The 12,409-nt window shown below is 41.9% G+C and overlaps 3 protein-coding genes across 3 annotated transcripts; 1 reads left to right on the forward strand and 2 right to left on the reverse strand.

The window, feature by feature from the left end:
* Nucleotides 1-4,781: 4,781 nt before the first annotated feature.
* Nucleotides 4,782-5,132, reverse strand: PHALS_10745 (uncharacterized protein; the record flags this gene model as incomplete). Its single annotated transcript, XM_024726226.1, has 2 exons — nt 4,782-4,889; nt 4,962-5,132. 2 exons carry the CDS (start codon nt 5,130-5,132, stop codon nt 4,782-4,784), a joined length of 279 nt encoding a protein of 92 aa, XP_024576924.1.
* Nucleotides 5,133-9,040: 3,908 nt separating this feature from the next.
* Nucleotides 9,041-9,583, reverse strand: PHALS_10746 (uncharacterized protein; the record flags this gene model as incomplete). The annotated part of the gene is made up of 1 exon (XM_024726227.1): nt 9,041-9,583. One exon carries the CDS (start codon nt 9,581-9,583, stop codon nt 9,041-9,043), a length of 543 nt encoding a protein of 180 aa, XP_024576925.1.
* A 1,141-nt stretch (nt 9,584-10,724) lies between these two features.
* Nucleotides 10,725-11,462, forward strand: PHALS_10747 (RxLR-like protein; the record flags this gene model as incomplete). The annotated part of the gene is made up of 1 exon (XM_024726228.1): nt 10,725-11,462. One exon carries the CDS (start codon nt 10,725-10,727, stop codon nt 11,460-11,462), a length of 738 nt encoding a protein of 245 aa, XP_024576926.1.
* Between the last annotated feature and the right edge of the window lie 947 nt (nt 11,463-12,409).

Genomic DNA, 12,409 nt, shown 5'->3' on the forward strand with positions numbered 1-12,409 from the left:
TTGGATGAAAGAAGTTGAGAAGGCCGTAAATTTGACCATACCCCAGAGGGAGCAACAGCGCGTCAAACATGCGATGTCCAGATCGCTTGCAGTCATGAGCACTAACGTCCAGTACCTGCATTATAAGCACAGAAAAATCATGATGATTTTATATGTCTTGCGTACTAGTTAGGCGTGTCAGGTGCGTTTCAAGTTTATGTCCATCTGTCAGGTGGGATGGAAAAGCGAGAACCATGTTCAAGAGCTGAAAATAGTTCACCTTCACGAGGGCGGTAGATTATCTTACAAAGGCGGGAAGACCTACTATGCTCATAAAAGGTCGCTGAACAGGTGCTTTTTTCGCGTCCATCTACATAATTTGAGAAGACGGTGGGTGTAGCATTGGATACCGCGTACAGCTGTCGTAAAGCGAGGGTTAGTGAGGATACCAGAAGTGGCATTTTTAAGAGCGCAGCAGAAGCGAAGGAGCTCAGCTATGTCGAATGAAAAAAGTGGTTTCTTTGATGCGAATGAGCTTTGTGGCACTCGCAGACAAAACATCTGTTGCAGTATTAAAGATCTGCACTCTGTTTGCTCCCACGCAGGGTCGTCCGACATACTCTTGATGAAAAATGTCGAGTCTCAACAGACGCAGGTGTATTAGCAAAAACAGAACAAAGGTCGATCGTACCTCATGAGATTCGTGGTTATTGGATATCAACTTTAAGAAAGTCCACTCCCTTTGAATGAGGTGGAGCTCGAAGCCAAGGAGTGATAGCAATAACTGCCAACATCTCGGGCTTCATGCAGCCGTGGGGTGCTAAATATATCCAGGATCGTCGTGTTATTACAAAGGACGAGCGACTGTCGAACAATAGTCATGTACGTATAGCGATGGAGACATTAGTGAATGTTTAAACTTGTGTTGAGCATATCCATAATTTTAGCAGCGTTTATCGCTGTTTCGTTTTGGATGCGGAGTCGAAATATGATCTCTTCTTTGCAATGGCGTGACTTGAACAGCATGAGCAATGTATCGACTGGAAATAAAAATGCTGGGCATCACGAGTTTCTCTCCTGGTGTCGATCGGCGAGCCGCGAACTACTGGTAGAAAGTAAAAGCGCTACCAGCTTCGTTGCACTACTGATATTGTCTGGATCATATAGAAAATGTGTTGCTATGGACCTGAAAGTAGAAATCGGAACCCATAAGCGAGAGCAAGCTACGATTTCGGGATAAGACAGCGACAAGCGACCAAATGTCGTGGTCCGCAGAAACGTTTTCAACTTAAGGCGTGTATTGGTCTCCAAATTGTAACTGGGGTGGATAGTAAATCGCAGCTGTGAGTTCAATGCTAATGCTGTCTGAGCTGAAGGGCGACCGTGAGTCACAATAAGCTGCAGAGACGGGTCAGACTCGTAAGTTAATGAGAATGATTAATCCTTGTCACGATATACTGATACTACTGACCGACTATCACCTTGAGACGCACTCACAGTACAAAGCAAGGAAGATCTTTAGATTCGTGGCAAGATAGATGATCAACTTGAGACGATTAAGCGAGTCCAATATTATGAAGGAGTTTTGCTTTATTTACGCCGAGAGAAATATAATCAGTTGGAGAAATTTTCCTCGAGGTTATATGAAGACGTTCGGAGGACGATAAGGCCACTGAAATTGAACAGGGCCGTTTGTCATGGGCAAATACGATATAGAGGACTCACGCAGAGTACTAATGGCGCAGAATGAAACAGCTATAAGCAATATTTATGTGTCTTTCTTTCTTTTTTAACATCCCGACGTGTTGACAAGAGACCCACCACGCGTCTGGGAGTATAACAATAATGTGGTAATAATTATTTGAGTATTTTCGCTGATTGAGGATTTTATCAGAGAATATCCTAGATTCTAAAAACTGCATCACATAGATGAGGCCTTACAAGGGACCGATGTGATTCAATAGACAACTTCTTTCATGTAAAAAAATTAAAACGTTTCGTGAATAACTTCAATCATTCAAGAAGGCGCCGACTTTCCGCGTCATAAAGCCTAATGGCAGTTAACCATGGCTTTGATAAGCCAAACTGTTATCATTTGGGTGGAGAAGCCAACTTCAAATGGTAAAATGGATGCATTAGAGTAGCATGGTCATTGGTATGCTTTGCACTTATTACTTTGACGATAGCTATTATCAGATACTCATGAGAGACAGTAGTGTACCCTTATTGGATTAGCAAAGTGAGTGGGTCCCTACTGTTGTCAATTAAGGGCTATCGAATATGGTGCCAGATCTCTTCAGGCTGCATCGGATATACAAACGGATATATTATAATGGTTTATTGTTTATATTCGTGAAGACCCTGGGGTCGGATGTGAATATACACCAAAGCAATTGCGAGCAATTCTTGATTATATGAGCTTTAGTGAGCCACTCACTTATATATACGAACATGTATTTAGTGTCAGCAAGACTTTACGTTTGCATTACCTGAAAAATAAACATGAACAATGCCGCTAATCCAAAGTGAATTATATATAGCTTGGCGTGTCTAACTACTTGCATTGTTGCAGTGCAAGTTATATCTGACATGTTCGGTGATCATCAATCTTTTCGAAATACCAACAGACATGATGACGTTTCTGTATTGATCCTCGCCAACTTCAAGAGGCATACAGAAGCTTTTAGCTGATAACAGGGGCTTTAACGAATTATGCTAATATCTAGCCTAAACTACACATGATTGGATTGTGATCTATACAGCTCATGAATACTTTAGAACAGCGACGTCATCTCCAAAGCTCTCGCACAAAATGGTAGATTAAGATCTTCGCTAAATGAGGTGGTGAATGCGGTGTTCTGTCGCCCAGATGATGATCGCTCCAATATTACGATGATAAAGTCTCGTATGGACAAGGGGATACGAGACGTATGCGTCAGAATCAACATTTGCTGCATCTTAAGGGCCTCGGATTATTTTGCTATTTTCAGCAACACCGTGCTGGTTAGAAGATGAAAAATGCTCCTCGACGAATCGCCTTTGTTTTGACATCCAACATTTTTGAATCAAAATTTAGCTAAGTACATTTAAGACGCTTGGCATCAGATAAAATTGTTTACTGTGGTCCATCTAAGATAGCGTGGCTAGAATATGAATAGCATGGTGGAAATACGAGGAACCATGAGCAAATTTCATTCACTCAAAGAGTATGCATCAAGATATAGTCGGCGCAGTACTCGTTTCACGGGCTTTACCTTGATTTCTATAGACAATCAGATAAATTTTCCATGCTGGCTCTGATGGTTGCGGTTGGAGAAACGGTCTGACTTGCTCAAAAATTTTCGGAGGTTGTAAATGCACATACACAAGCGCTGCTCAAAAAGATTTAATTTGCAAGGAAATTACTGTGATCTGCAAGACTACTGACAATTTTTATGTCGAGATAGGTCTGTGCAAGATGTGACCATAGAGTTGGGCTTCCTTTGTGCGTTGTAAATCCTCGGAGCCAATTAGCTGCGCTCATTAGTTCCTACTCAAAGTTCATATCGTTCATGCTGTGTCTCCTTAACATCTGATAATCATGCTGTGTTTCCTGAACATCTGATAATAGCTATCAAGTAAGTATCGAGACTGATTATGGTGCGACTGATCATGCTGTATTGCAGTATAACCTTTCAAAGTTCTATTTTTGAGTCAAAATGGTGGTTGTGTATTCATTCAAAACAAAGATTACCTAAATTGCCACTTGCCACTGGTCATTCTGAGCCAAGAAGTCGATGTTGGGAGAGGATTAACTCTCTCTTAGTATACCCAATATTTGCTTTGCATGAAAATAGATCTATGATATCACACTATTACATTGTCAGGGTCCATGGCTGTGTATCTCAGTATTAAATTACGTGTGTGTCATGAGACACTACCGGTTCCGAAGCACCACAAGTTGAAAATTTTGACCTGCAGTTAAACTCAGTTCTGTTGACTAGGACTCGATTTCTCTTGAGGCCAATTCGTCAAACGAGCCTGTGTGAAAGCCCAAATCCTTGTTCCTCTCAGCCGCGATCAAAGTACCACATAAGACACAGATGCTTTACTACCACAGAGAAAACTTCAGCGAGTACATAGGAGCTTTTGATAGTCCTGAGACCTCCCTCTTCTACGTCTGCACGGCTGGGTCATCTGCCCCTTACGCGCTCAAAGAGTTTTCATTTTCAGCACCCTATTCGGTCTTTGCGGCTCGAAAGTTGCATTTTGTATACAATGCGACACTTACCTTTTTTGCGAAAGTTATAAAGATGCACACGGAACGCTTGATGCGAGCCCGTCACGTTTATAGACCCTCCGTTATCGTGGTAATTGCTACCGCCTCCGCGAGGGGTCTGACGTCATTGCAACGACCAGAGTTTCAAGCTTCTGGTCGTAGTCCGCTAGTTGTCGCTTCCGCGACATCTTTCGTTTATGTTTCCCATGTTGAAATGCCATTCTACAGAGGTATTGCGCATTAGTGCCCATTCTCGCACTCGGCCGCCTTGTCTTATATTACAAGCGACGTGCTATAACCACGTTTGAGCCATATTGAGATCAATGGTCATCTCAACTTTCCTCATCCGGTGGTCAGTATTGATCTCGTCACGGCCTCAACGGTCTTGATGCTCGACTTCAGCTGCCTCGCGGTAGGTGTCATTAATTTCTTACAAGTGTCCGGCTGAAGGGCTCCTGGAGGTGTATCACCAGCGCTTTGTTTACTTAGTGGAGAGAAATTATTGCGCCTGCCTTGCGGTCACCAGTTGAGCTACTTAATAAATTTAAGGGCGGAGTTTAGATCGTTGGATATGCTGATGGACTGCGGGACCCAGTCGAGCAGCGCGTGACATGCATGTAGCTGTCGATCTCGAGTCAATTTGAACTTGGTCCTGGACACTAGAGATTTTAAGGCACTTGAGAGTAGTGCATCGCGGCCACAGTTCTCTCCTCTTTTAAGCTACCTGCTCGCCGAGCTGGTATTGCTTTGCATTCGGTCGAAGAGTCTGAATAACTTTGTCACGTCCAGTTGGTAGCACTGCCTTCGTCATAGACTTTGTACATGGAGCTTTCGGTGTCACTGTGGTCTGTAGCATGAGCTCCAGCAAATCAAGGAGCGTTGGTACGATCGTCATGCGCGGTATCCTGACGAGTTCAACCGGTATAGAGCAATTTGAAGGTATCACAAGACGCTCTCTTTTTATTTCGTCAAATTCGAATTGGAAGGGCGTAGTGAAATAGACCTGGTTTCCGTGAATGAAACTGAAAGCATGGCGGTACACCTACGCGGGGCTTGGGAGCGATGACTCTTGGGAAACTATTTCATAAGCTTTCTGGAGCCGGACATTCAAAGCAACCGGATTGGTGACTGGGTGAGTTTCAAACGCCATCATCGCGAATGTGCTACTTGTCAAGGCAAGTGCTCTATATTTTTGAGATGATAGCGAAAATCACCGAAAGACCAACATCCTAAGAATCACAGTATCAGAGTGACTAGATGGCTGCAAGAAAATATAGTTTTAAACACGTTTGATGAACATATCACAACAGTGAGACTTAATCAAAAGTGTGTGAGTACTCAACTCAGGTACAAACTTGCGTCCTTCATATGATGCAATAAGTAAATGCACTTTTTTATCGTTCATCAACCACCATGATTTCGATTGCAACTTGACGCCACAGTCTCAGGTGATCATTGACAATTGAGTGCACGAAACTTGTGAGCTTGATTGTATAGCGGCGCATCGACTCTCCCCGAGGTTTTTGGCGTCCGGCTAGTACTGACGTAAGTCGTTTTCCAGATGCGCTCGATGAGCTTTACAATCGGTTTGCCACGATTAAGATATGCCCAGCAGCTCAAAAACAGACTGCTTCTCATTAGCAGAATATTGTACATCTACCGAATATGATTGAGATAGTAGCACGTCTTCTCAGAAATCTCTGCATCTTCGTGGCTGGTGAGGGGTCGTGTTACCAATTTAGTAAGCTGACTAAAACTTAGACTATGACAACGTTGATTAGTGTCTCGTACCGAACTGTTTTTGAAATGTGTATATGTGACGTAGGTCTCATCATGGGTTGACATAGAGTCAAAACTTACATAATTTACGCCCATCACTCGTGCTACATCAAGACATTTATCTCTACTTGAAAGTAAGACTGGTTATGGTCTCGGCATTGAGATTTAGTTTAGCTAAAAAAAGTAGGATTATTTGAATTTTTAAGAAAGATTCTGCTGAGTGGCGTGATCAAAGCTCGTAAGAAAGTAGGAGCAGTGATCCTCAGTCTCAAATATAACAGGCAATAACAATCAGATTTATTGCTGCCGAGAAAGGAGCGAGCCATACACATATATATAATGGTCCCCATAGTGTCTTCAAAACGAGGCATTTTATTACACAGCAAGCTGATCTGGTGGTCAAGGCAGTCAGGACAACTTTGGACGACTATATCACGATATCCTGTGCCAGGTGTGATGGAGATTGAACACTGTCAGGAGCAGGTAGTGGCCAGGTTTAGTAGTGAATAAAAACAGTTTACCATCTCTCGATGTAGCGGAGCTACTAGCCATCACTGCGTGTGACGTGCTCACCATGCGGACGTGAAAAGACTCCCGGAATATCGGCGACAAAGCTAATCACAGGTAGCCCCACTGACTGAGGTAATCTTTCGAGTTATCCGTCTTCCTCATTTGTACTAGCAGAACTTTTTCGAGCTTGTACAGTTTTTACAAGAGAGTGTACTGTCGCCGTTGTTTCGAGAAATTTCTGCAGTTCTCGGATACCTGTCACTCTATCTGTGGAAAACGTCACATCCAGCGCTGAAGCAGTAATTGCTAGGCTCTTTAGCTTTTCCAGATTCGTGACTATCTATTTTTCCACATCTTTGTTTACTTGATCGTCATTCTCCTCTTCCTTTGCCTCCAACTTGAGTTGTGAGATGCATTTTTTACGCTTTGCATGGCCTGGGCTTGGCTGTTAGACCAACATTATCGTCAATGTTGACCACACCGCTCTTTGATCCGGCGGCGTAGTATTAACCGCTGGCGGCCAGGGCGTGATTGCAAAGAGTGCTTTCAACGTCATGAACGAAAATACAACGCCGTGTACGCATGTCCCATTTGTAAATCTGTCCATCTAGTCAACTCCAGATTGGCTGTGTCTTCCTTCATCGCTGGAGTCAAAAGCTCTTTAATAGCCATGAGATTTTAAGAGGAATCCTCTGGATAGCGTCGCACAGATCGATGTCAATGTATTGATCATCCATATTGAGAACCGATATTCTGAGGATGCCCTGCAAAGAGACCAGTGTGGCGAAACAATTGGCCACTGTAGCAACTGACATCTCCTCCAAAGCTGCTTTGCACCATTTCATTGCGGTTAGCCGATCGATCTCATAGATGTTAGTTTCACCTTGATCGTCATGATCAACAGCATTTTGAAGATGATAACGTATGTAATGTCGCTTGACTGCGGAGATTATCCATAAACTGCAGTTTGTGGCTGGTTTTAAATTACTCCAGCATGACTGCTTATTGTCTCCCACATCAACAAAATTCATGCTTGGAAAAAATGAAAATTAATGCAGTACTTAAAGTCGCAGTATGTCCATGTGATAGAAAGACCCGAATGAAGCAAGTTAGGATTGGCTACTAATTGACCCGTTCTGAGTCAGTACCTGGCTAAACTAACATCCCCTAATATATACAATAACAATTGTAGACTTAACTCGTTTCACGAACAAAATTTTGCTCAGAATACTTCCCTCAGATCAATAACGTTCGATTATGACTAGAAGATACCTTCATCCATCGTTTGGGAGCATTCCACCGCCTATTTCCGTGTCATGAGTTTTCTGTTAGTATTTGAAGTTTTATTTCGTACTGCGCACTGATGCCGTGGTGACGAGTTTTGCCGTCAGAATAGCAGAGAGTTACTTTTTAATGTGCTGACAAGTTCGATTATCGTGCTGGACTTCATCTGACTCGAGTCTTGTGAATATCGCGTCGGCATACTTGGTCTCAAGTAAATTGTAGATTTGAGGCGAGCGCTTAGAATTCTGTCGCGGTTTGAAAGCTGCGGTTGTTAAACGACACGCACACAAAAGGCCAGAACCAAATGCATTGACGAAAGAAATGTAATGATTTGAACAAGCCACTGAACCACGTCACCTCCTCAAGTGTTGGCTGAGGTTGGGTCTTATTCATAACTCTTGTATCTTCATCAATTGCGTAACTCTTTCTCTCAACCTGTTAAGGTACGCGGGTCATTCGTGGTTTAGATAGTCCCGAAGCCTAAATCATCAGGCGGACATCGAAAGTCTGATTTACGATTATCACTTGATATACGTAATACAAGTCGTCCCTCGGATAACTCATATCCGGGTAACTCGTGATCTCGAATAACTAATAAAACTTTGTTTGGTTAAATCGGCAAACAAAGATTAGAATGACCTCCCCACACACACACAAGCGAACAGCAAAACTTTTTAAAAATTCTCTATCGTCCTAGCCGATTCTCTCCATATGACGCAAAGTCTACAAATCAGCCACTGAGCCTTGCTGATTCTCGACGGTCGCATATCCTTGTACTCAGCGCTTTCGCCAAAATATAAGAATTGCATCCCGATAGACCTTTAAACCCGCGTCATTCCTCCACGCTAAGTATAATGTCTTGCTTCTTGTCGAAATAGAATGGTGATGTGTGCTAAAGTTACTAGCGATTACCTTCTGCAGCAGGCAACTATTCAAGTGCTTACGGAGATAACTTCCTCCGTCGTACATCTATGCTTCATATTAGAAAGCAAAAAAATGGTAATCTCAAACGGTATGCCCTTACAAACAATAACATGAGAAATGTCAGAGGCGCTTCAAACATGCACATTAGTATCTATAAGAATTCAGTTCCAAATTAATAAAATTTCGGGGTTACTACAGCATTCAACAAAAAAAAAAGGTATTCTCAAGGTTCTACTACCGGTTTTTGCAATTTGTATGATAAAACTACTTATCACATTTTTTCTTCAGAGTACTTAAAGTATGACTTTATATCAAGCCGAAAATATTCTGGTGGGTAGTAAATGTGGCTCGGCGAGGTCCTGTTCCAGCCATCCAAAACACAATTGCGAAGGTTTCTATCTGATGATCTTGCATCTGAGTATTCCAACGTTGTTGTAGCCACTGCCCCAATACAATATTAAGGGCATCGCCTTGAGTTAGTTGATGGAATGCCAACGAAAATGTCGAATTTTGACAAACTTGACTGTTCGCACGGACATTCCAAGCTCCATTTATAAGCCATCCACGAAACGCTTTAGTTGATTCATCAGCATCAATTCCTTGTGATATAGGGGAATTCGGGAGAGTTAATGCATCATGTAACGCAATTTGGTCGATTATTTGCACAAAAATACCAGGATCTTCTTCATCCAGATATTTGACGACATAGTTGGCCAATTCAATTGTAGCAGGAGACAGGAGATGCATAACGGATGCCTCGCACTTTATGCTACTTGAAAGTCTATTTACGTTCTCGTCCTTCAGCTCCACAATCGCGTGGTGTCGCGCATCTGCGCCCTTTTTCGCCATCGGCATTTTACAGAACCGTAATTCAAAATCTCGATACTGACAGTATATTATTACTCCTTGCGATCGAGATTTTCCAGAATAATATTTTTCTACTTAAAGCGCTTACTATGTACGTGTGCTATTCTAAATTTGAGCCTTGCGATGAAGCCAATTATGGTAATAAATGGCATTGAGATGCACTTCAGATCGCTACGCACGCTCTTGCTCGTCAAAATTCTGACGACAAATTGTGTGTGATAAAATTACAGAAGCAAATCAATCACGGCGTTTCTCTTCTGTATTTTGCAATCATGCGGCAGGTGTTAAAATAACAGATGTACAATATACGTAAAAAAGTATCATAGATAGAATGAATGGCAAATCACAGTTAATACTCTACCTACCCTATGAACAACTTCACAAGGTGACACCTTTCATCCCATCCCTATGTGGTCAGAACGAAGGCCTGATACCTTGTTATCGAACTTACTTCCTACAAATATCATCTCGAAGCTCATATAAGTAGTAGAAGATATGCTGGCAACTCTCCTATTGTGTTTATCATCTGGTCATGAAATCCACTAAAGTAGGGACATTGGTTCAAGTGTATAAGGCACGGGTTTCATTCTTTTTTCAAGCTATGACTATTGGATTAACTCAGAGTGGGATCTCTCGTACCGCTAGGCTTCATCCATTGTATCATTACGTTGTGCCTTCAGATGCTCCTCTCTCGTGAGATACAAAGAAATGCCTCATATGAGAAGATGTGTCAGAAATTATAATGTACGCCACAGTACTTTTCGAGCTATATAATGTGCAGTATTAGTCTAAAAAGCATTGTTATTGTTCGAGTTAATTGCCAGCTACATCAAATGCTCTGGCTATTTCACGCTCAGCTTATCACGGTCAGATCTCTAGCCACTGTCTATGGCGATGTAAAAGCTACCAGCATATCATCTGAGATGATAAACGATACTCATATATAGACTTTAACATCTCAGCTTATGAAAAAATTTGAGCTATAGCATGTCCGATTTGAACCTCGTGATTTTTACGCCTCTGTCGTTTGTTATATTCGACCTCACTTTGCATTTTGCATCCAATATCTCGTTTACAACATCGATTACCTCACAGTTGTCAGTTCCTGAAACAAGTGTCTTCAATGCGCAGCTTTGTCTTTCTCCTCGTGGTTATCGTTAACGGCGTCCTCTCGGCACCTTCCCCAATAGATGAATTGGAGTCCAAGTCGAGCATTTCTGCTCAGAGAAGCAGCAATACTAATGGTGTGCTCCAAGTAGGCGACCACGTCCATGTTCCAGAGGAAGAGCGAGAATTAGCGCTAAATATCAAAAGCGATATGGTGGCTATGCCAGAAGTCAAGGCGGCTATGTCGGAAGTGAAGGTTGTTCCAGCAAGCATCGGGGCTCGACTGAAGGCTGGTTTACAAAGATGGATCGCGAAAATCAAATTTCTTTGGAAAACGCGCTACCTTATACGTCGCGATACAAAGAAGCCACTTTTGATGGGATACACACCTGGCTACATGGCGTCTCTTCTTAGAAAGATTGATCCTGGTCTTTCAGGAATGAAAGTGTTGTCAGATAAAGGTCAAGTGAAAGAGCATATCGCTTATAAGAATTTTGTCAGCTTCGACAAAGAATATAAAGACTTGCTTAATTTTGAAGGTGGAATGGAGCAGTCGATTGAAAGACTCGACAACTTGAGAACGAAGGAGATGGAATTGTCATGGATCGATCGCCGTCGCTTTCAAAGTGTAATGAATAAAACAAGGCGTATTCTCGAGAAAGGTCTTCCCGCTGAAAAACTGCTTGATCTGAACATATTTGAGGTGGGTGGAGGAGAAAACTGGCGATATACCACGCACTCAAAAATTGTATGATGCGTGGTTCACTACGGAAGAAGCCGTTGAATGGTTGAAATATAAGAGTCTCTATGATGAGAAGTTTCCTGTTTCGGATGTATTGAACCTATAGTTGGGATGTCAGTAATTTTCTTGAATATATTGTTTTTTTTAGCTCTTTGTTTCTGTATCCTTATAACACAAGTATTTTTCTTTTGTTAGTGCTTTAATCAGATACCACTGTATAATCTCATAAAATCTCAAACTTAATCTTATTAATGCATGTGTATCTGCATGATGCAGCAACAACACAAAATGGCCTCATAAAATTGTTACATTTATATACTTGCTTCTTAACCTTTATATATTAGAGATTCTTCAATTTATTGTATGAAAATGGTCTATTTCTAACATAATGTAAAACACACTGAGAGATAGAAAACTCTTTTTATCGATTATGTTTAAAATATCACTTTTGTCTAATGCATTTCATTCTAGTCATTTACCGCCATGCATCCAGGTTCAAAGAAAAATGTGTAACTGAGCACGTGCTAGTATACACGTAAAGTTATGTGCAAGTTTTAGATGTAGAGATTATTATGTTGTCGACAATTGTACAATGTCAGAGTTACCAAACTAAGTCCGTTGTATTTGGCAGCACTTGCAATAGATCCGACGACTGACAGTATGGTCCACGAGGCTGGGGCACAACTTGCTTGATTACCTACGCTTGGTTAGCCTCTAACTCGAAAATGATTAGACATGGGCCAGAAGCGGTAGTCACCTGACGCATCTCACAACTATGACAATGCATATTCGGGAAGGCATCAATCGGACGTTAATTGGAACCATATGACATCTACTGTATGGCCGCTAATGGTGAGCAGCTAGCCCTTGGAGGCAAGGATGAAAAAAATTTCTTTCTTTGTGTTGAGACTAGTGTGCAGTAGAACGCAAAATGTGAAGTGAATATATTATAGGTCCTT

The sequence above is a fragment of the Plasmopara halstedii genome (genome assembly GCF_900000015.1).
Source record: "Plasmopara halstedii genome assembly, contig: Scaffold_525, whole genome shotgun sequence".
NCBI lineage: Eukaryota > Oomycota > Peronosporomycetes > Peronosporales > Peronosporaceae > Plasmopara > Plasmopara halstedii.